This window comes from Oncorhynchus mykiss, chromosome 6 (genome assembly GCF_013265735.2).
Source record: "Oncorhynchus mykiss isolate Arlee chromosome 6, USDA_OmykA_1.1, whole genome shotgun sequence".
In the NCBI taxonomy this organism is placed as follows: Eukaryota; Metazoa; Chordata; class Actinopteri; order Salmoniformes; family Salmonidae; genus Oncorhynchus; species Oncorhynchus mykiss.
Genome location: NC_048570.1, coordinates 27,067,934 through 27,091,768, shown reverse-complemented (window position 1 = coordinate 27,091,768; position 23,835 = coordinate 27,067,934). Strand labels below are relative to the sequence as shown.

The 23,835-nt window shown below is 40.6% G+C and overlaps 1 protein-coding gene across 9 annotated transcripts in view; it reads right to left on the bottom strand.

The window, feature by feature from the left end:
- LOC110525633 (fibroblast growth factor receptor 1-A) overlaps positions 1–23,523 on the bottom strand; it is a 46,431-nt gene extending 22,908 nt beyond the window's left edge. For 6 of the 9 annotated variants that reach the window (XM_036979740.1, XM_036979746.1, XM_036979745.1 and 3 more), the window contains exons 1-2: positions 22,729–23,419; positions 6,802–6,982 (exon numbers count right to left, since the gene is read on the bottom strand). In XM_036979740.1, the coding sequence (XP_036835635.1) occupies positions 6,802–6,955 (154 nt within the window). In that variant the 5' untranslated portion in view covers positions 6,956–6,982; positions 22,729–23,419. The other 3 variants (XM_036979742.1, XM_036979741.1, XM_036979743.1) reach the window with 3 other exon arrangements.
- Positions 23,524–23,835: the final 312 nt, after the last annotated feature.

Here is a 23,835-nt window from a genome sequence, read left to right as displayed (position 1 = left end):
CTCAACTCCAGCCACTTTAATAATGGGAATTGATGGGAAATTATGTAAATATATCACTAGCCACTTTAAACAATGCTACCTTATATAATGTTACTTACCCTACATTATTCATCTCATATGCATACGTATATACTGTACTCTATATCATCGACTGTATCCTTATGTAATACATGTATCACTAGCCACTCTAACTATGCCACTTTGTTTACATACTCATCTCATATGTATATACTGTACTCGATACCATCTACTGTATCTTGCCTATGCTGCTCTGTACCATCACTCATTTATATATCCTTATGTACATATTCTTTATCCCCTTACACTGTGTACAAGACAGTAGTTTTGGAATTGTTAGTTAGATTACTTGTTGGTTATTACTGCATTGTCGGAACTAGAAGCACAAGCATTTCGCTACACTCGCATTAACATCTGCTAACCATGTGTATGTGACAAATAAAATTTGATTTGATTTGACTAAACTTTTTTTGCCCCACTGTATATGAAGCACTTTATTTTAGAAAAACCAATGAATCCAACATTTTTTTTACATAAGTATAGCTCTAGGTTTTGCCTATTGCTTGCTGCAATGTTGACTAGACTTGCATTACTTACTCCATTTATAATGAAACACTTAGAACTCTATTGACGCACTTGCCTTGATAAAAAAATTGTGCAATGTTGTGTAGCATCATTACAAATTAGTTTTATTCATTCACATTTTTAGACACGCTTTCTGTTAAAATGTCCGTAAATCATAAAACAGAATTCAGAAAAATAAAAAAGGAAAAAATAACACAGATTTCATAGGGCCCTAGTTATGGCAAGCCTAAATAAGTTTAGCAGTGAAAATGTGCTTAACAAGTCACACAAGTTGAACACATACTGGGTGCAGTAATGTGTAACATGATTTTTCAATGACTACCTCAGCTCTGTACCCCACACATACAGATAATTGTAAGGTCCCTCAGTTGAGCAGTGAATTTCAAACAAAGATTTAGCCACAAGACCAAGGTTTTCCAATGCCTCCCAAAGAACCTATTGGTAAGAAAAAAAAAAAGAAAAAAAAAACTACCAAGATACAGGCGTCCTCCCTAACTCAGTTGCCGGAGAGGAAGGAAACTCCTCAGAAATTTCACAATAAGGCCAATGGTGACTTTTAAAACAGTTAAAGAATGTAATGGCTGTGATAGGAGAAGACTGAGAATGGATAAACATTGAAGTTAATCCACAATACTAACCTAATTGAAAAGAAGGAAGCCTATACAGAACAGACATTATCTAAGCATGCATCCTGTATGCAACAAGGCACTCAAGTAATACTGCAAAAAATGTGGCAAAGCAATAAACTTATTGTCCTGAATACGAAATGTTATATTTGGGGCAAATCTAATAGAACACATTACTAAGTACCACTATCCATATTTTCAAGCGTAATGGTGGCTGAATCATGTTATGGGTATGCTTGTAATTGTTAAGGACTGGGGAGTTTCAGGATAAAAAAGAAACAGAATGGAGCTAAGTACAGGCAGAACCTTTGAGGAAAACCTGGTTGTCTGATTTCCAACAGACACAGAGATGAATTCACCTTTCAGCAGGACAATAATCTAAAACACAAGGCCAAATCTACACTGGAGTTGCTTACCAAATAGATAGGGAATATTCCTGAGTGGCCGAGGTGCAGTTAACTTAAATCTATGGCAAGACCTGAAAATGGTTGTCCAGCAGTGATCAACAACCAATTTGACAGAGCTTGAAGAATTTAGAAAGGAATAAATGGGCAAATATTGTACAAGTCAGGTGAGCAAAGCTTTTAGAAACATACCCAGAAAGACTCACCGCTGTAAAAGCTGCCAAACGATTATTCTAACATCTATTGACTCGGGTGTAAATGAGATATTTCAGTATTTCACTTTCAATAAATAAGCAAACATTTCTAAAAACATGTTTTCACTTCAGTAATATGGGGTATTGTGTGTAGATGGGTGAGGGGAAAACAATTACTAATCCATTTTGAATTCAGGCTGTAACAACAAAATGTGGAATAAGTCAAGGGGTATGAATACTTTCTGAAGGCACTGTAGATATACACGGAGAGCAAAATGTCAGTGGTATGGATGTCAATATCTCATTGCTCAAAGTTGAGAGATTGACTGCATGGTCTTTGTGCAAGGTGTTGATGGGTTAAAAGGTACTGAACTGTTTGTTCAAGCAATTGGTATCTTCCCAGTCCCCAGGTCCAGAACAGAGGAACTCAGTACTTTGAAGCACCTTTGAAAGCTATTACAGCCTTGAGTCTTCTTGGGTATGACGCTACAAGCTTGGCAATCCGGTATTTGGGGAGTTTCTCCCATTCTTCTCTGCACATCCTCTCAAGCCCTGTCTGGTTGGAAGGGGAGCGTTGCAGCATAACTATTTTTAAGTCTCTCCAGAGATGTTCAATCGAGTTCAAGTCCAGGCTCTGGCTGGCCCACTCAAGGACATTGAGACTTGTCCCGAAGCCACTCCTGCATGGCCTTGGCTGTGTGCTTAGGGTCATTGTCCTGTTGGAAGGTGAACCTTCGCCCTCAGTCAGAGGTCCTGAGCACTCTGAAGCAGGTTTTCATCAAGGATCTCTGTACAGTTCATCTTTCCCTCGATCCTGACTAGTCTCCCAGTCCCTGCCACTTAAAAACATCCCCACAGCATGCTGCCACTGCTTCACCGTAGGGATGGTGCTAGGTTTCCTCCAGATGCTTGGCATTCAGGCCAAAGATCTTGCTTTCATCAGACCAGAGAATCTTGTTTCTCATGGTCTGAGTCCTTTATGTGCCTTTTGGCAAACTGCAAGCGGGCTGTCATGTGCCTTTTACTGAGGAGTGGTTCCGTCTGGCCACTACCACAAAGGCCTGATTGGTGGAGTGCTGCAGAGATTGTTGTCCTTCTGGAAGGTTCTCCCATCTCCACAGAGGAACTCTGGAGCTCTGTCAGAGTGACCATCAGGTTCTTGGTCATTTCCTGATCAAGACCCTTCTCCCCCGATTGCTCAGTTCGGCCAGGTGGTGGATCTAAACGTCTTCCATTTAAGAATGATGGAGGCCACTGTGTTCTTGGGGATCTTCAATGCTGACGAAATATTTTGTTACCCCTCCCAAGATCTGTGCCTAGATACAATCCTTTCTCGGAGGTCTACGGACAATTCCTTCAACCTAATGGCTTGGTTTTTGCTCTGAAATGCACTGTCAACTGTGGGACCTTATATAGACAGGTGTGCCTTTCCAAATCATGTCCAATCAATTGAATGTATCACAGGTGTACTCCAATCACATTGTAGAAACAAGGATGATCAATGGAAACAAGATGTAGCTGAGGTATAATAGCAAAGGGTCTGAATACTTATGTAAATAAGGTATCTGTTTTTATTTGTAATAAATGTACAAACATTCCTAAAAACCTGTTTTCACTTTGTCATGGGGTATTTTGTATAGATTGATGAGGGAAAAATGTTATTTAAATACATTTTAAAATAAGGCTGTAACGTAACAAAATGTGGAAAAAGGGGTCTGAATACTTTCCGAATGCACTGTACAATGTAGCATATACTAGGCTCTTCCTCCAACCAGGGACCACACCCATACTGTATACCTTACCGTGATCAGAATTGCTAATGCTGTCCTGAGGGTAAGCGCTCTCTCCATCTCAACAAAGGCTCTAAACAATAAGGGGGAGAGGGAGTATGAGAGAGAGCAAGAGCGTGTACACAAGAGAGAAGGAGAGAGAGCAAGTGTGGGCCTGCAGCAGCAGGATCTAGTGCCAGTTGCCATGGTGACCCCAGTTGAGCCTAGTAAAGGTATTTCCTGGATCACATGTCTGACATGTCCTTAATCCCCGCAGTAAAAAGGGGCCAGAGGGTAAGATCAACTTTCTCCTCAAACCAAAGGGAAGGGGGAACGGGAAGAAGCAGCAGCATTTAGGGATGGGCCACAACTATTTAATTGAGACAGGCTAAAACATAAAGAGGTCCACCACACTCTGTGTGGGGCCATTATATTGCTTAGGTTTTTTCCCTCCTAAAGTCTATCAAGCTGATAAGGCTATGTAAACATTCCAGCTATCAATCTAGCAGCAGACGGCTCTTAAATATCCCATTGACTTGTCGCGGTTGTCGAGCAAAGTCAATCTAGTCTTATGATTACAATTGGGATCACAAACAGCAACAAGTTGCAGCATTGGCCTCACTATTGAGGAGCAGACATACTTTGCATACCCTTATTTTTTATTTCTTCCAAAATGGGAGAATCAAGTGGGAAGCATTGAGTCAATGTCTAATTGAGGCCACTTACTAGTTTATGTATTTCAAAATCAAGAGTCATCTAAATGTATACCCTGTGTCACAGTGGGACCTAAATTAACATTGTAAATAGTGATGGAATGACTGTAGACATTCATTAAGGGATATCTGTGTGTAACTAAAAATACAGGTGAATAGACAGTCAGTCAAACCAAAGTAGTAAGCTTTCCATGAGGAAGTTGTGGCTCAGTTAATCCTTCTGCTTCCATGGTTGGATTAAGATGAATTAGGGACCATATTTTCAGAAAGCAACCCAGCTGGAATAGTCTTGCTGGCATGCTTTCTTCCAACCATTTGGAAAAATTGATTGACAACCCTGAAAATCAACTTAATTACACAAAATCATGAAAGGGATTTTGTCCGAGAAGTAAGCATGCAACACAGGGTTTGAAAAAAAAAAAAAAAAAAAGTGCTCGAGTCTAAGCACAGGACTGCCTCCAAAAACGGAACACATTGGCTCCAGTCTATAGAACCTGCGCTGGCTTCCAGATAGGAAGCAATATGCCGCGTGAATGACTGTTGGGATTTCCTGCTCTCGCCGGAGTGATGGTTAGGTGCAGCACAGAGATCTCAGTGAAAGCAGGGAGATGGCGTAAGCAGAAAGACCACTCTTGGTGGCCAGTCTCCCCCCACTGATACGACCGACCGAGTGAGTGAAGGGTTGATCGTGACAACAGGCAGGAATTGCATGAAGTGATAGAACACAGGGTCTATTAACAAACCCAAAAGTTTACATAGAAGGGATAACCTTTGAAAAACTTTTAGCAAATGACCAACATTTCCATCTAACCCCCTCTCTCTGTATTGTGCCTCTAAACCCCTCTATGTCTGAAGAGAGTCTGAATTAGAGTGGCCATGGCAGCTCTGGGTTTTGAGTCCTCTACTGAAGTGTCAGTGTCTTTTCTGCTTTGACTGACAGCGCCACAGGCCTCAGTACAGGAAGCAGATCTCACAGTTCAAGGAATCCACTTGTTAACAGTTTTCCCATGCGGCCCCACCATTCGATGACTCTTTAGAGACTTCTCCTTTTGAGGAGGGCCTTTTCAACCCAATCCTCCTCAAAGAGAAACAAGCCACAAACAAATACTCAAGAATAAGCAAAAAAAAAATTTTTAAAGGAACTAAGTGACATGCATAAAAACATGACAATTTCCACGCAATAAGCCATTTTGTTTTCCACCCATGACAAAAAGAATGTGACCAAATAATTAGCAAGTGATTGTTTGTGAACAGCTGAAGCAATCAGTCACCCAGCGGGGAAGCATGAGGAAAGTGATGCACTCCCAAGTAGTGTGGAGAGGGGGGCTGGAAGAAAAGCAGAGGGGGCCCTAAATAATACCTGGCCATTTGGTGATTGAAAAGTGGGTGGAGAGAATGCATCAAGCTCCCCACTCAACCAGCAATATATCCCCCAGTCTTTCTCATTCTAGCTGTAAGAATATACACGGTCACTCTCTATGGTTTAGGAAGGGCTCCAAGTGGATTCATGTTTTTTCTTTTTAACAGCTAATTTATAGTTTCCTGGTAGTTTACTCTATTCCATCTGGCAAAAAACAACAAACATTTTCATTACAAAAGAGAAGGAGAGGAGCAGGGACTGCTAGCTAGGTAGTGAAGCTGCCTGGGCCTGAGGCTACATATGGGAGGCATTTACTCCCTCCCCTCCCTCTGTATTGGGATAAACACAGCCTTGCCTAGTTTATTTAGAAGGCTTACAGCCCAAGATACCCTCGTTCATAATTACTTTAATTATAATGCTGGGCTTTATTATATTCCTTTTGCAGCACTCTACTTCCGACTGCTGAGTGTAAGCATCCAGAACTATACACCCACAAATCCAGGCAGCCATTACACTATTGGAATTGATCCAAAATACAAATTTTTCAGGATTCTGTTTCAGTGACCCTTTTCCTTTTTTTCAGCCGAGCTTGTGCAACTATTGGGTTGCCTTTTGTAGGCAACCTATAAACATAGCTATTTCAGTGCTAAAACAATATAACATAGTAGAAACCGAGAGCCATGTCAAACTAGATCCAGTTAGGCTTCCTTGAACTGTGAGATCTGCAGGGAATTGGGTGGGGGCTGCACTGAGACTACAAAGAAACTTAAAACACTGGAAAAGTCTCTAGATTATAGTACAACTATAGAGACCAGAGGAATAAAAGCATTACAGGTAAGATGGAGTGCATGTAAAATAAAATGACAAATTTAGACCATTGTTTATGTTGGTAACTACATCTTCTCTAAATCTATCTACTGAAGTACATTAATAATAAAAAAGGACAACATACGACCCATTTCTGTCTGGGTCTGGGATAAGAGCCAGTCAAATATATTGTGGTTCATTTTGACCACAAAAACTTGATCAGGAGAAATGTGACAAGTAGACATACAATTTAGGTGATGGACTGGTGACATATTTAAAATCAAATATACATATTTTTTTAAAGGACCAGGGAGGGGAGTCTTACCTTCATCTGGGATGGAAGGCCGGGCCTGGGAGGGTAAAATGTGGGCAAGAAAGGCCAGAACCACCAGCATACTCTGCACCGCCAACATCCTGTGGGGTGCACTACAGCTGTTGATTACTCTGTGACTGGAACTCCATCCGGACCTCTGGGGCATCAGCACTGAGCCATTCACTGTGCCAAACTGGAGGAACAAACAACAAGGTGAAACTGTGCTCACGTGACATGTGAAACACAAAATGCAAAATTATGATTTGAGAGCCTTGCATGAAAACCCATGAGACCTAAACTGAGAGCTGGGCTTACCGCATGCTTCCCAGTCGAAACATATGAAGATGAAATGGTGACACTTTTGTTTTGGTGGTTATTTTCCCAGCTGTTTGAACAACATTTTTCTTAATGCAAGCCAAAGTTCGGTAGCTGTAGTCTACACCCCTTCATTGGTGATTGGGCAACAGTAGGAATTCTTAAATTAAGTGCTTGACAACTAGTTTTCATGCAAATTATTTCACTTGAGAAATACTGCACCAAAACGTCTTAGATGTCAAATTGCGTGACTAAGACCTCCTCGGCAAAAACATCAAAATTAATGACAGATTTCTTGATTTACCTTAGATTGATTCTGACTATTGATGAATAGTTACTGTATGTTGAGTACAGCATCTCAAGAGGGACAAACCGTAATATTGCCAATTTTTTCTAATTTTTCAAGCAAAGGTATTTTAAGGGAGTATGCAAAAACAGACGTTCACGTCACCTAGTTGAGTTCTGATAGGAGCAAACTGAACCTGTATGCAGATGCCTTTAGCATGCTGAGGAAAAGTAGATGTTGAGCTTTGCTAAAAACTGAAACACAGCTTGGTTTCTCTCACAATGACTATTGCATTTAATGCAAAATTAACGTGTTGTTCATGTAAAACAAACACCTTGAAAGACTAACGCTGCACCAGAGAATTATACTGAACGAAAATATAAATACACAACATGCAACAATTTCTAATATTTTTCTGAGTTTCGGTTCATATAAGGAAATCAGTCAATTGAAATGAATTAGGCTCTAATCTATGGATTTCACATGACTGGGAATACAGATATGCATCTGTTGATCACAGATGGCCATTTTATTTTAAGGTCTCACAATGGGCCTCAGGATCGTCACGTATTTCTGTGCATTCAAATTGCCATAGATAAAACACAATTGTGTTCGTTGTCTGTAGCTTATGCCTGCCTATATCATAACCCCAATGCCACCATGGGGCACTCCGTTCACAACGTTGACATTAGCTAACCGCTCACCCATACAACAACATACACTTGGTCTGCGGTTGTGACGCCAGTTGAACGTACTACCAAATGCTCTAAAACGGAGGCGGCTTATGGCAGAGAAATTAACATTACATTCTCTGGCAACAGCTCTGTTGGACATCCCTGTTGTCAGGATGCCAATTGCACTCCTCCTCCAAACTTGAGACACATTTGGCATTGGGTTGTGACAAAACTGCACATTTTAGAGTGGCCTTTTATTGTTCACAGCACAAGGGGCACCTGTGTAATGATTAGGGATGCACAAAATATTGATGAACATATCGGAATCAGACAATAACAGCTAAAAATTCCAACATTGTATCAGCCTGATGTCTAGTGCAAACCAGATGTCAAAGCTGACGTGCATACCTATTTAAAACGTGACGTAATGACCAAGTAAAATTTTGCCCTACACGTGCAACACAGCATTCCTAACCTAGCCCACAATGTCTGCTGTGTGCATCGAGTCGTCCACAAGTCGAGCAGTCATTTGAAAGATTAAGAACATTTCAGAGAGGCAACTCAAAGGCGAAATCCATTAACGCCAAGATAATGGAATTCCTTGCCCTTGACAATCAACCGTTCTCTGTCGGGGGTGATGTTGGCTTTCACGATTGGTCGAGCACCGGTACACACTATCAAGTGCGCTATTTTTCAGATGTTGCCCTACCAGAGTCACAGTGATATCATCACTGCATACTATGGAACGCCTTTTGGGTCTTTGCGTGTCAAAAAAAAAGAAACGCGTTAAATAAGCTTTTAAATTTGACACGTCAAATAACACAGTTCTATTATATAATGTGTGTTCTGAATTTGCACGTGCAAGCCAAGTGCCACCACTACTATCAGTAGTACTGTCAAAGCTGTACGAAAAAGTCAGCAGACAATCGGCCACGAACGATGTTTACAATACCGCGTTGGTAATAAATAATTATTTGTTCGACCGCAACTTCTGGGGTAGCTAGCTTTAGCTTTGTGCCAAGCTAGCACTAATACAACCAGCCTGAAAACAATGACCAGTAGAAACTGCAGTCATTTTCATTATTCTTAGCAACGATTTAGGAATCCTTGTGAGTAAGTATTCGCTAGGTAGCCACTTGTTCGCCTATTGAAATTGAACTTCAGTTCATGAAAATAAATAGCTAGCCAGCTACTTAACCCTGTTGACCAAAACTAACTTTGTAAGCAGCCAGCTAGCTTCATCTGGCCAGAGAGGCTCGACCGGACCGAAGCTAGCCACAATAAGGATTAGGCACAAGAGTGGAATTTGCGGTTTTCCTTCAACATAAAAGTACCTCTTTGAAAGTGATGTAGAAGGTTACAAATTGGTGGAATCATGCCATATTTAGACTAGATAATGTTAAACAAGGTTGGAATGTGAAGCAATGAAATGGGGTATCAGTCTACTCCAGTGATCGCCAACCAGTTGATCAAGATCGACTGGTCGATCTTCAAGGCATTCCTAGTCAATCACCAAATATTTCTGTAGAAAAGCCAATGAACGATAAAGGCTTGCATTCCTTTTAAAAAAAATGTTGGGCGGTTGCCGGTAGGTGCACTTGATTCAAAAGTTCTGTGCACCAGGTAAGCAAAGTGTTCCCATGAGAGAAACTCCGCCTACCCGGCAGACTGGCAAATCTGTGACTAAATCGAGTGCAACTACTGCGCTGCCCAATCGGATAGCTCAAATCACTGTGGCTACAGAGCTTACATGATCCTGGCCAAAGCCAAGTTTAATAGGCTACTAGTCTACGTAAGATTTAATAACTTTTAAAACCATGACCATAGAAAGACTCAACGAATACAGCAAAGAGCTGTTGTTTATATGAGTGAGTTCATGTTTAAGTTTATAATCAGCACTGTCACTGTTTATATTCAACACTATTACAAAACACGCTTCTCTGTACTTCCGCTCGGGCTGCAGCTGCAATGAATGAGTAGCCAAGTATCGAAAGCCCTACGTTTAATTATTATTAGCTTGTGTCAATTTTAATATTAAGGAATATTTAACTTTCTCTGGTCATAGGAACAACATGAATTTGTGCATGATGCAGATGCGGTGCGACTTGAGTTGCGCCATCAGGTGGAAGACGGTGTCACCTCTCTCTGGTCAGTCTCATCGGAGGAAAGGAAGGAGAGAGCAGGGACCGTGAGAGGCGGTAGGGAAAAAAATTGTTTAACGGTCATCCAACTCGGAAACTTGGGCATCTTTCTAGCGCTCCGACTTTTCGACCTGAAGATCACTGATGTCGTGATTTGACCTCGTTGACCATCAGATGCAGGTACTATCAGTCCAGTATAATTAAAACGGATATTATTTAAATTCATGCTCCACAGTGCCTCACAAGTGCTAAACCAACTGATCTAATTTGTTATCAAAGCTCGAGTTTTGAAATATAATAATATGGTCTGATTAACAATATTGGCAGGCCAATCATATATCTAATATGCGGTGATAATGTATTAGGCCTACTGCCCAAACCTCATATCTACAAAACTGTTTGTGTGAGGTTAATGTAAAAAAAAAAAAAAAATCTGAGCAGTAGATCTCAGCTTGCTTTTTGACTGCAAAAGTTCTTGACTCAGAAAAGGTTGGTAACCACTGGTCTACTCGGTGACACCCACAGAACACAACTGAAGAGTTTATGCAAATATTAGCGTTGTAGCTCTTATCGCAGGATTGTGACTGTGTGAAATCACCTCCCCAGTCAGCCTATTGTGTGTATTGACATTCATATTGCACTGTACAGCTTTCACGATTGGGGATCAATTAAAATGGGGTAACCCAAGATATTTTTTCCCAACGTCCTCCTCAGAGTTAGACTCCAAAACATCCACGCAGTATTGTTTTCCCTTGGGAAAAGTGTTCAATACACATTGATTGACAATAAATGTGGCTCAGTTCACAGTTGTTTCAGAGTCCCGCAATAAGAGCTACGACACTAATGTTCTCTGGGTGTCACTGAGTAGACCGATACCCCATGTCATTGATCCACAATCCATAGGTAACGCTGTACAGTGAAATAAGTATGCCATCAATGCAATTCTAAAGAATAATACATCCAGTGTGATTTCAGATTGTCAAACTAACAAAATTGTCCTCATTTTATATAACATTCCAACCTCGTTTAGCATGATCTATTCAATTATGGCATAATTCTAGTATTTGTATTCATTTGCATCACTGTCAATGACACTTTTATTTTTAAGGCTAACTGCAAAGTCTACTATTGTGGCTAGCTTCACATAGATGAGGCCGACCACCATTAAATCAAAGGGTTATTTTAGATGACACCTAGCTATAAAGTTAGCTAGCTAACTATAGCTACTGAAACAGATGTCGTTTTGCTATGTTTGGGGGAAGAACATTGTTTGCGTCCATGAGCTAGCTAGCATTTTTTTATGACCAGCACTGCAGGTGCGCGAGACAACTTTACCAGCATACCATTTCTGGTAATGGGGACATACGTAAATGCCAACAAAATAACTTTTGTCAGTGTGGTGTGTGTAACCTTTATTTAACTAGGCAAGTCAGTTAAGAACAAATTCTTATTTACAATGACGGCCTACCCCGGTCGACGCTGGGCCAATTGTGCGCCGCCCTATGGGACTCCCAATCATGGGAGTCCCATAGGGTGTGATACAGCCTGGATTCGAACCAGGGACTGTAGTGACACCTCTTGCATTGAAATGCAGCGTCTTAACGCACACACATGGACGCAGCGGTCTAACTATTTAACTGTACTATAATTTTTAACAAGGTCACTAACATTTTAAATATCGGTATAGTTTTGTTGAGCGAGGAAAATATCAGAATCAGACAAAAATTTAATCTCGGTGCATCACTAGCAATTATCATGCTGTTTAAATCAGCTTCTTGATATGCCCCACCTGTCAGGTGGATGGATTATCTTGGCAAATGAGAAACACTCACTTATTGGAATGTAAACAAATTTGTGCACAAAATTTGAGAGAAATAAGCTTTGTGTATATGAACATCTTCTGGGATCTTTCACTTCAGCCCCCGAAACATGGGACAAACACTTTACATGTTGCGTTTATATTTTTGTTCAGTGTAACAAGTACAAGAGATTTTCCATTGTTGTTTGATAAAAAAGTAGGTTTTTGAATTAAGGTTGGTGTTTGCATTTTTTGCATGTGCAGATAGTCCCTGTGTGTTAAGATAATACAAAGCATGCATCAGATTGTTTTGGAATACCTGAATAAACAAGTGAAATTGTATTCCCTAGTTCTAAAGAAAGTTGTTTAAGTATTTATATGCAAAGAGTAGCTAAAACACATTTCTTTACAAGCAGTAACTTTAAATAAGCTTGTTCTAAAAAAAGGCAACAATGTGGGTGCTACAAAGTCATCATGGCAACAAAGATACAACAAGGAGGAAACCATTAATAAGAATAAAGAGAGGATACAAGAGATAACTGGGCAGGCAGAGGTCATGTGACAGACTTGCTCCCCCATGGCTGTTGATGGCCAATTGAAGCTGGGGACGTATGTTGTAAGTGGGCACACTGCTGTGGGTGACCCTCACATGCATATCTGCTCACCCCTACACCCTGCAGCATCTGGCCAAAGAGATTAACACTTGCCCCTCAACCCATAATCCCCCGAGGCATTTGTTAAGGACCCAAAAACTCAGGGCTGTTACGTGACACCCATGTAGAGAGGCAGCCAAGCCATAATAATATATATTTTTTTTAAAATAATAATTTTACACTCGCAGATCTATCACCCAACAGTTGGATTGGCCCCAACCCCAACGCAATCTCCAACCACAATTTGTTCTCATCCCTGTCAAGTTGTTGTAGGGTGCTGGATTCTGAGAACACGCCTATTCGAAAACAATGAGGTCTACATACATTTTGTCTAAAGTAACAAGCATTAGCATCTTTGGAATTAAATCAGCAATATACATGAGATTGGATGCATGTATGAACATAGTCTACATAGTTCACTGATGTAAAAGCATGTAGGAGTAATCCAAAATCTATAGATCCAAACAAAAAAAATCTATGGGAAACGTCCAGGGCAGGTCATCCATATGAGTTAACAGATTGGCTGTCTAACAGGCAATAATGATGGGCAAATCTGAATGGTCTTCATGAGTGTTCTCCACTTAAACATGTTCCTTGTACTGTCGTCAAAATAAATTCAATTTCACTTTCCAAGAATGGCCTAGTGTTCCGGCACAGACCCGTAAGCAGTGAGTCAGTGCCTGGTCAGGCTCCAAGAATCCACTTCAGCTGCCAAACAGAAGGAAGTCCGCACAGCACACGGCCAACCACGTTCCCTGAGCGCTCATCACTACACAACTCTCCATGATGAGGGAACCAATGATGTCGTCAGTGTGAAATATCACGCAACGCCCATTTCCAAGTTTGTCAAGTGCAACCTGCATTTTTACTGTAGGCCTATGCTAAAAACATACCGCACAAAACACACAAATAGTTAAATGAATGTTTTCTGAATATTATATAATCAGAAAAAACTATTCCCAAAAAGGAATTATTGACATTAATAAACACTGTTAATCTTGTGGTCCACTAGACTCCTCAGGTACCTTTTGAGAAAAGCACACAAAACAAACAAGACGTTCAGTTAATTTATTCTCACCATCTCCGACAACTACGGATATTGACATAAGCATTATGCATCTGCAGCACCGCTTGACTCGTAAAATACCCTCATCTCATAGATGTTGTGCAACAGGGTTTGGAAATAAATACACAGTCACAAGAGATGTGGTCTCTGGCAGTTGACACTAGCATTGTTAAATGTGTTTTTGAATTGAGTCCGTAAGGCTGCTAGAATACAATTACTTTTAGTGTAAGTAGACACTTATCCAAGTAAACAAAAACATTTTCTCTCAAACAATAGGTGTGGGGTCCCTGCTTATCGTGTCACATAGCCTCTACTGAACTTACAATCACACTGAATCCACACGGAGTCACATTTGAGACAGAGATGAGCTGCTGGATCAATGTGTAATGCAGGTCACATAAGAGTTGTGAGTTTTGAGAGAGACAGAGAAATTTAGCAATCAGAATGCGACGAGATCTGCCTTCACTAAGTCGCTTTGGATAAAAGCGTCTGCTAAATGGCATATTTTTTATAATATAAAGTTGAATTTAAACATGTAGAGAGACAGGGTATAAGCCCAAGCATGGCCCCATAATTACTGTATCCATCCATGCATACAATTCCTTAGCTCTGTTAGATTCTGTAGTCCAACCCCACTCATTTCTCCCCTCCCAGAGCCAGTCTACGGAGCAGACACACCAAGCTTGTCTCCATGGGAGTTCAATGTAGGGGCCTTACTCCGTTTGCCCATTCCATCCAGTTAAGCTGCTTTCACAAGTCGGCAGCAGTCAGATGTGTTTAGTCTGCTTTTCACCATTAAGTATGCCATTGCCGACTGTTGATCTGGCTGTGTTAGAACTACAAGAAAGATTTTATAGCTATTTAAACTCTCGTAAGAATGTTTCAGATGAACTACATGTTCACTTATTAGATGGTTCTCCAATTGAACATGTTCCAGCATATAAATACTTAGGTACTTGGATTGATATGGATTTGACGTTAAAAACCAGCTCATATGTTTATGATTTTAAGAAGCTAAGATTTAAAGTCGGCTATTTCTACAGAAACAGATTGTGCCTTTCTCTAAGCAATAGGGAAGCAGATAATTCAGTCAATCTTTTCATCTGTTCTTTATTATGGTGATATTATTTATCAAAGTGCAACTGCTACTACTCAAACCACTGGACCCAAGCTACCTTAATGCCATTCGTTTCGTCACAGGTGACAGTTTTGATACACGTCACTGCATCAAAAGGTTGGCTGGACTTCGCTAAAAGACCCACAGATCTATACATTAATCCCTATTTGTTTAAAAATTCCATCTAACTAGGTAAATCTGCACCCTTTGCCTTGATGACCGATTTACACACTTGCCATTCTCTCAACCAGCTTCACATGGAATGCAGTCTTAAAGGAATTCCCACATATGCTGAGCACTTGTTGGCTGCTTTTCCTTCCCCCTGCAGTTCACCTCATCCCAAACCATCTCAATTGGGGTGAGGTCGGGTGATTGTGGAGGCCAGGTCATCTGATGCAGCAGTCCATCACTCTCCTTCTTGGTCAAATATCCCTTACACAGCCTGGAGGTGTGTTGAGTCATTGTCCTGTTGAAAAACAAATGATAGTGGGAGAAAGGGCAAACCGGATGGGATGGCATATCGCTTCAGAATGCTGTGGTAGCCATGCTGGTTAAGTGTGCCTTGAATCCTAAATAAATCACTGACAGTGTCACCAGCAAAGCACGCCCACACCACTCCTCCGTGCTTTACGAGGGGATCCATACATGCGGCGATCACCTGTTCACCTACTCTGCGTCTCACAAAGACACGGTGGTTGGAACCAAAAATCTCAAATTTGCACTCAGACCAAAGGACAGATTTCCACCGGCCTAATATCCACTGCTCGTGTTTCTTGGCCCAAGCAAGCATATTTTTCTTATTGGTGGCCTGTAGTAGTGGTTTCTTTGCAGCAATTTGACCATGAATACCTGATTCATGCAGTCTCCTCTGAACAGTTGATGTTGAGCTGTCTGTTACTCTATGAAGCATTCATTTGGGCTGCAATCTGATGTGTAGTTAACTCTAATGAACTTATCCTCTGCAGCAGAGGTAACTCTGAATATTCCTTTCCCGTTGTGGTCCGCACGATAACCAGTTTCCACAAATTAACAAGGCACACCTGTTAATTGAAATGCATTCCAGGTGACTACCTCATGAAGCTGGTTGAAAGAACGCCAAGTGTGCAAAGCTGTCATCAAGGCAAAGGGTGGCTTTGAAGAATCTCAAATATAAAACATATTTTGATTTGTTTAACACTTTTGGTTACGACATGACTCCATATGTGTTATTTCATAGTTTTGATGTCTTCACTATTATTATAGGAAAAAGTAAAAATAAAGAAAAACCCTGGAATGAGTGAGTAGGCATCCAGACTTTTGATGGTTCACACACACACACACACACACACACACACACACACTTAGGCTGGAGTCATTAAAACTCATTTTTCAACCACTCCACAAATGTCTTGTTAACAAACTATAGTTTTGGCAAGTCGGATAGGACATCTACTTTGTGCATGACAAGTAATTTTCCCGACAATTGCTTACAGACAGATTTTTCATTGTATCACAATTCCAGTGGGTCAGAAGTTTACATACACTAAGTTGACTGTGCCTTTAAACAGCTTGGAAAATTCCAGAAAATGATGTCATGGCTTTAGAGGCTTCTGACAGGGTAATTGACATCATTTGACTGAATTGGAAGTGTACCTGTGGATGTATTTCAAGGCCTACCTTCAAACTCAGTGCCTCTTTGCTTGACACCATGGGAAAATCAAAAGAAATCAGCCAAGACCTCAGGGAAAATCAAAAGAAATCAGCCAAGACCTCAGGGAAAAAAATGGTGGACCTCCACAAGTCTGATTCATCTTGGGAGCAGTTTCCAAATGCCTGAAGGTGACACGTTCATCTGTACAAACAACAGTATGCAAGTATAAACACCATGGGACCACGCAGCCGTCATACCGCTCAGGAAGGAGACGCGTTCTGTCTCGTAGAGATGAACGTACTTAGGTGCAGATCAATCCCAGAACAACAGCAAAGGACCTTGTGAAGATGCTGGAGGAAACAGGTACAAAATGATCTATATACAGAGTAAAACGAGTCCTATATTGACATACCCTGAAAGGCCGCTCAGCAAGGAAGAAGCCACTGCTCCAAAACCTCCATAACAAAGCCAGACTACGGTTTGCAACTGCACATGGGGACAAAGATCATACATTTTGGAGAAATGTCCTCTGGTCTGATGAAACAAAAATAGAACTGTTTGGCCATAATGACCATCGTTATGTTTGGAGGAAAAAGGGGGAGGCTTGCAAGCCGAAGAACACCATCCCAACCATGAAGCACAGGGGTGGCAGCATCATGTTGTGAGGGTGCTTTGCTGCAGGAGGGACTGGTGCACTTCACAAAATAGATGGCATCATGAGGATGGAAAATTATGTGGATATATTGAAGCAACATCTCAAGACATTAGTCAGGAAGCTAAAGCTTGGTTGCAAATGGGTCTTCCAAATGGACAATGACCCCAAGCAAACTTCCAAAGTTGTGGCAAAATGGCTTAAGGACAACAAAGTCGAGGCATTGGCCATCACAAAGCCCTGACCTCAATCAGAAAATTTGTGGGCAGAACTGAAAAGGTGTGTGCGGGCAAGGCCTACAAACCTGACTCAGTTACACCCGCTCTGTCAGCAGGAATGGGCCAAAATTCACCCAACTTATTGTGGGAAACTTGTGGAAGGCTACCCAAAATGTTTGACCCAAGTTAAACAATTTAATCTCTTCGGGCTAGGGGGCAGTATTTTGAAATCTGGATGAAAAGCGTGCCCAAAGTAAACTGCCTGTTACGCAGGCACAGAAGCTAGGATATGCATATAATTGGTAGATTTGGATAGAAAACACTAACGTTTCTAAAAAAAATAAAATGAGTATAACAGAACAGATATGGCAGGCGAAAATCCGAGGACAAACCATCCCCAAAAAATGTTCAGCCTACCACTGTTTCCAATGGCTGTCATGTTATTTCTGAGGCGAAAACCTCCCAGATTGCAGTTCCTAGGGCTTCCACTATATGTCAGTCTTTAGAAAGAGATTCAGGCTTGTTTTTGAAAAAAATTTGTTAGAATTTGTAGTGTTTCTAAGTGGCTGCCATTTTGGCTGTAGTGTTTCCATGTGCGTGGATGAGAGCATGTTCTTTGTTTTTTATCTCCGGTAAAGACAATAACGATTCTCCGTCTTAAATTTTATCGTTTATTTACCTATTAGGGTACCGGAGGTTTGATTATAAACAAGTTTATTGGTAAAGTTTGGGATTCATTTTGTATGCATTTTGAAGGAGGGAAACCGGTGGAGTATTGAATGAAGCGCACCACCTAAACTGAGTTTTTGGGGATATAATGTACTTCATTGAACAAAAGGACCTTTTGTGATGTAGCTGGGACCTTTTGGAGTGTCAACAGAAGAAGAGCTTCAAAGGTAAGACATTTATTATATCACTATTTCTGACTTTCATGGCGCACCTGCCTTGGTTGAATTTTTTTCCCATGCTTTTGTATGAGGGGCGCTGTCCTCAGATAATCGCATGGTGTGCTTTCACCGTAAAGCCTTTTTGAAATATGACACAGCGGATGGATTAACAAGAAGTTTATTTTGACGTATGACACTTGTATTTTCATGAATGTTAAATATTTCTATCATTTGAATTTCACGCTCTGCAATTTCACAGGATGTTGAGGTGGATCGCTAGCGGAACACCTGCGCCAGAAAGGTTACAGAAAGGTTTGCCAGCAGCATACCACCCTGCATACCACTGCTGGCTTGCTTCTGAAGCTAAGAAGGGTTGGTCCTGGTCAGTCCCTGGATGGGAGACCAGATGCTGCTGGAAGTGGTGTTGGAGGGCCAGTAGGAGGCACTCTTTCCTCTGGTCTAAAAAAAATGACCCAATGCCCCATGGCAGTGATTGGGGACACTGCCCTGTGTTGGGTGCCCTCTTTCAGATGGGACGTTAAACGGGTGTCCTGACTCGCTGAGGTCATTAAAGATCCCATGGCACTTATCGTAAGAGTAGGGGTGTTAACCCCGGTGTCCTGGCTAAATTCCCAATCTGGCCCTCAAACCATCACGGTCACCTAATAATCCCCAGTTTACAATTGGCTCATTCATCCCCCTCCTCTCCCCTGTAACTATTCCCCCAGGTCGTTGCTGCAAATGAGAACGTGTTCTCAGTCAACTTAACTGGTAGAATAAAGGATAAATAAAATAAATAAAAACAGACAATGTTACCAAATACTAATTGAGTATGTAAACTTCTGACCCACTGGGAATGTGATGAAAGAAATAAAAGCTTAAATAAATCACTCTACTATTATTCTGACATTTCACATTCTTAAAATAAATTGGTGATCCTAACTGACCTAAGACAGGGAATTTTTACTAGGATTAAATTTCAGGAATTGTGAAAAACTGAGTTTAAATGTATTTGGCTAAGGTGTATGTAAACTTCCGACTTCAACTGTATGCATGTATCTATGCATGCATGTCTAGTACCAGTCAAAAGTTTGGACACACCTACTCACTCATTCATTTTTACTTTACCAGGGAAGACACATTGAGACGTAGGCCTATTTTTCAAAATGTGCCCTGCATATGTGTGTATGTATTGTATTGTGCAGGGCACATTTGAAAAAGAGACCTACGTCTCAATGTGTCTTCCCTGGTAAAGTAAAAATGAATAAAAATAAAAAAGGACTGAATTATTCCAAGTTTCTAAATATGTTTAGTTACTATGCATGTGCATCAAGTATTGTAACAAGGTGATCTCCATTTCAAAAGATGTATAACTTCAGTCTATTTTTCATATAAATTACAGGTAAGATTCTCCAATGTAGGCTAAGTTATTCAATGCCACATTTCACCACAAACTATTATTAAATCACTGAAACAACTTTCCAGTGAAACAGTAAGCTACAATAACTCTGTGCCAACCCAGAAGCCTAGTAAATTACAGGGCAGGACAATTCCTCACTTCCTTTCCTACAGCTCAACAGAACAACTTTTTTTTCCTGGTGAACTCCCTAAGGGAATGCCGCTTAGCTCAACCATCCATCTTCTCCCTCTCATTTAAAACCAACTTGATAGTAACTTTGTAGGCTCATTGACACTATCCATTCTAAACCTGCTTCCATACAAAGTCAGCATTAGCAACACTGAATTGGCAAAGCAGGCTTTTGGGGTGGACACATGATTTAATTTATACTGAACAAAACTAAAACGCAACAATTTAAAATATTTTACTGAGTTACAGTTCATATAAAGTAATCAGTCAATTTAAATAAATAAATTAGGCCATAATTTATGGATTTCACATGACTGGGAATACAGAAACACATATCTGTTGGTCACATAACCTTTAAAAAAATAAAGTATGGGCAAGGATCAGAAAAACAGTCAGTATCTGGTGTGACTACCATTTGCCTCATGCAGTGCGACATCTCCTTTGCATAGAGTTGAACAGGCTGTTGATTTTGGTCTGTGGAATGTTGTCCCACCCCTCTTCAATGGCTGTGCAAAGTTGCTGGATATTAGCGGGAACTGGAACACGCTGTCGTACACGTTGATCCAAAGCATCCCAAACACGGTCAATTGGTGGCATGTCTGGTGAGTTTGCAGGCCATGCAAGAACTGGGACAGGTTTAGCTTCCAGGAATTGTGTACAGAATCTTGCGACATGGGGCCGTGCATTATCATGCTGAGACACGAGGTGATGGTGGCAGATTAATGGTACAACAATGGGCCTCAGGATCTTGTCACGGTATCTCTGTGCATTCAAATTGCCGTTGATAAAATGCAATTGTGTTGGTTGTTCGTAGCTTATGTCTGCCCATACCATAACACCATGGGGTATTCTGTTCACAGCATTGACATCAGCAAAATGATCACCCACACAACGCCATACATGTGGTTTGCGGTTGTGAGGCCGTTTGGACCTACTGCCAAATTCTCTAAATTGACGTTGGAGGCGGCTTATGGTAGAGAAGTTAACATTCAATTCTCTGGCAACAGCTCTGGTGGACATTCCTGCAGTAACCAATCGCACACTCCTTCAAATCTTGATACATCTCTGGCGTTATTGTATGTGACAAAACTGCATATTTTAGTGGCCTTTATTGTCCCCATCACGAGGTGCACCCATGTAATGATCATGCCGTTTGCTATGCCACACCTGTCAGGTGGATGGATTATCATAGCAAAATAAAATAAAAAGCTCAATAACAGGGCTAAACTAATCTGTGCACAAAATGAGAGAAATAATATTTTTGTGAGTATGGAATATTTCTGGGATCTTTTATTTCAGTTCATGAAACATGGGACCAACACTCCACATTAAGCATTTATATTTCTGCTCAGTGTAGTTTCAGAGGTGTGCACTATAAAAAGTGATGAGGCAATCTACTTTCCTCACACCACATAGATAGATCTCAGTTGTTTTCACAAAGAGCCACAAGCAAGAATGAATCTGCAAGCAGAACAGTTACCTGTTTGCATTGTACAGTATGTACTATTCTCCCAGTAAGTATGCTTACTACTTGGGGAAACAGACAGCCTGAAATAAAATCCCTGTAACTGATACTTCTAAGTAGTATTATTTCACAGCAAAAAAGCATCTTCCAATCAATATGCTCTTGATCTTATTTGTTTCACGTTGTAAACACTTGTGAACATTCGACATGTGCATTCTTGGAAGTCAATGTAGGAGCCTGTTTGCTTGTTTGTTTCACATAACTCTCGAGTACTAAAGCATCTTTCCTAAAAAACGATCTAAAAAGACTGAATCTGAAGGAGAAGGCATAGGGATTTGGCTGGTATAAATCAGGATCCCTCCGTCTTGAAAAGTTTGGGAATGTTAGGATGGGTAGGCCCTACTGACTACCACTGGAAATGTTGGTGATTAAAGATAAGAGTACTTACTATAGGCTATAGAGAGGGGGGGGGGGGGGGTGATACTAAACCCTAAAAAGTATAGATATTTTAAAGCAGAAGGGCACTTAATTCCAATCTGAGGTAAATAAATCATGCAAAGAACACTTTTTGTTTTCTTCGGAAGTTAATTTCAAATTATGGGCTATTTTGAAGACAGACTCAAGCAAAATCTTGTGCAAACGTGTTATGTCAAAACAAGCACTGACTTGAATATTTTAATTAGCCAGGAACACAGGTGACGGAGGTAAAGGCAATATATCTTAACAAAAAGGGAATGAAACACATTTTCAAAATAAACATTACAAAAATAGAAAAATACACTGCATAGACACCACGCCATAATATTTCTTCATTGAAAATGCAAACTGATAAAACCCTCTAACCAAAGGTGTAACATTTTTCATGTCATACTGAGGAAGGGGAACTTAAATCCTAATGTAGGCCTATGTTAGGGCTAATTGAAGAGATCAACCAGAAAAGCAACAAAATAAATTACAACAAATAAATACTCAACTTTAATCTTCTCTCCCAATGTTCCAAGTGTTTGAAGAGGTGACTGAGCTTCCAGATGGTTATTGCCCCCCCACTACTCCAAATGCTCTCCCAAACTAATTAAGCACATGACAAATTAAAATTACAAAACCATCACCAAACGTAAAATTCTCAACCGAATACACAGGCAATTTTCTAAAATGTGTCAAATGAAAAACTCAGTCACATCATTGGTGCATGGTTTGTTTCCAAACCAGAAACATATGTCCAGACTCCATATAGGAGGGGACTAGTGTTACAGGCTATTTAAAAAAAAGAAGTTAAACAAACAAAAATGTTCTGAGAGTCATCTGTCACAATGTGGATGGATACCTGATACTGATCTAAATAATGCTAGCTAGATAGGTCTCCCTCACTAAAAATAATTCTAACAGCACGCGCTGTGCCGAACATGTAAATACAAATTATTCCAATTTACACATTTAAAAAAAACCTACCTTTTTGACAAAACCCTCGAGAGGCGACGAAACTGCCAGCGTAGAAAAATGTTGTACTCCGAGATTTGATGTTAATTTTTTCTTTTACAAAAGCTTAAATATCCAACGTAGTTTATTTTAACCCGTAAATACGCGGTATTAAACGAGGAAACTTTTACAATATATTATACTTTTCCCACGTTTACCCAACTTGCCCAAAAGAAAAGAAAACAATGCGCAAAGCATCAAAAGAAAGCTTCAAGGGAGAAGTCTGCCCCAATCCCAGACCTTCAAATGTACAAGGTAAAAACGTAGAAAGAAAACATGTAGGATATGACTACATTAGCTACTATAAAATGTGATTAAGTCTAGTTGTACCTTTCGGCACGAAAAGGTGTGCAATATTCCCACTTCAATTCTAAGAGATTTTAGAAGCGATAGAAGATCCGTTCGTCGTTTTCATAAATCCATTAGCTCACGAAGAAAAAGTCAAACCGACTCCAAAAGTTCCTTTGCTGAGGTTTTACTGGCTGAAAGACTCGATATTAAATTGTTTTAATTGTGCGTTCATGTCTATCTAACTTCCCTCAACTCAGGCTGCCCTCGACCACCCCCGGCCAAATTACTGCATACAGACAACGAGATTCCAGATTCGTGGAAACCTTCCCCCCGACCATCGCAGCAAATGCCTATTCGCATCACTCGGGTTAGAACAAACCTGGCTTCCCCTGCCATCCACAACACCTCTGTACCCACGTTTTTCAGCGCGCTCTTTGCATTGTGGGATTGTAGTTCTAAACGCGCGCTCTTTGCCCTCACACACTCAACACATTTCTATTTTATTTTTTTTAACAGGAAATTATCCTAATTTGTATTACTGCATGTATGCTAATGTTCCTTTGAATGCTCAGCATTGATCCCGGAACAGACTTATTATAAAAGACGCACACATACACACACACACACACAACCACACCATTCTATTTATCACAATAGCTGCTGGGCATTAAGGCTTAACTGTATAGAACACAATATGGTGGCAATTAGACCTGACATAATAAATGTAAATCCAGGACACTCAAATTAGTATAATATTGGATGGGTAGGCGTATAACGCGAACGTCTAGC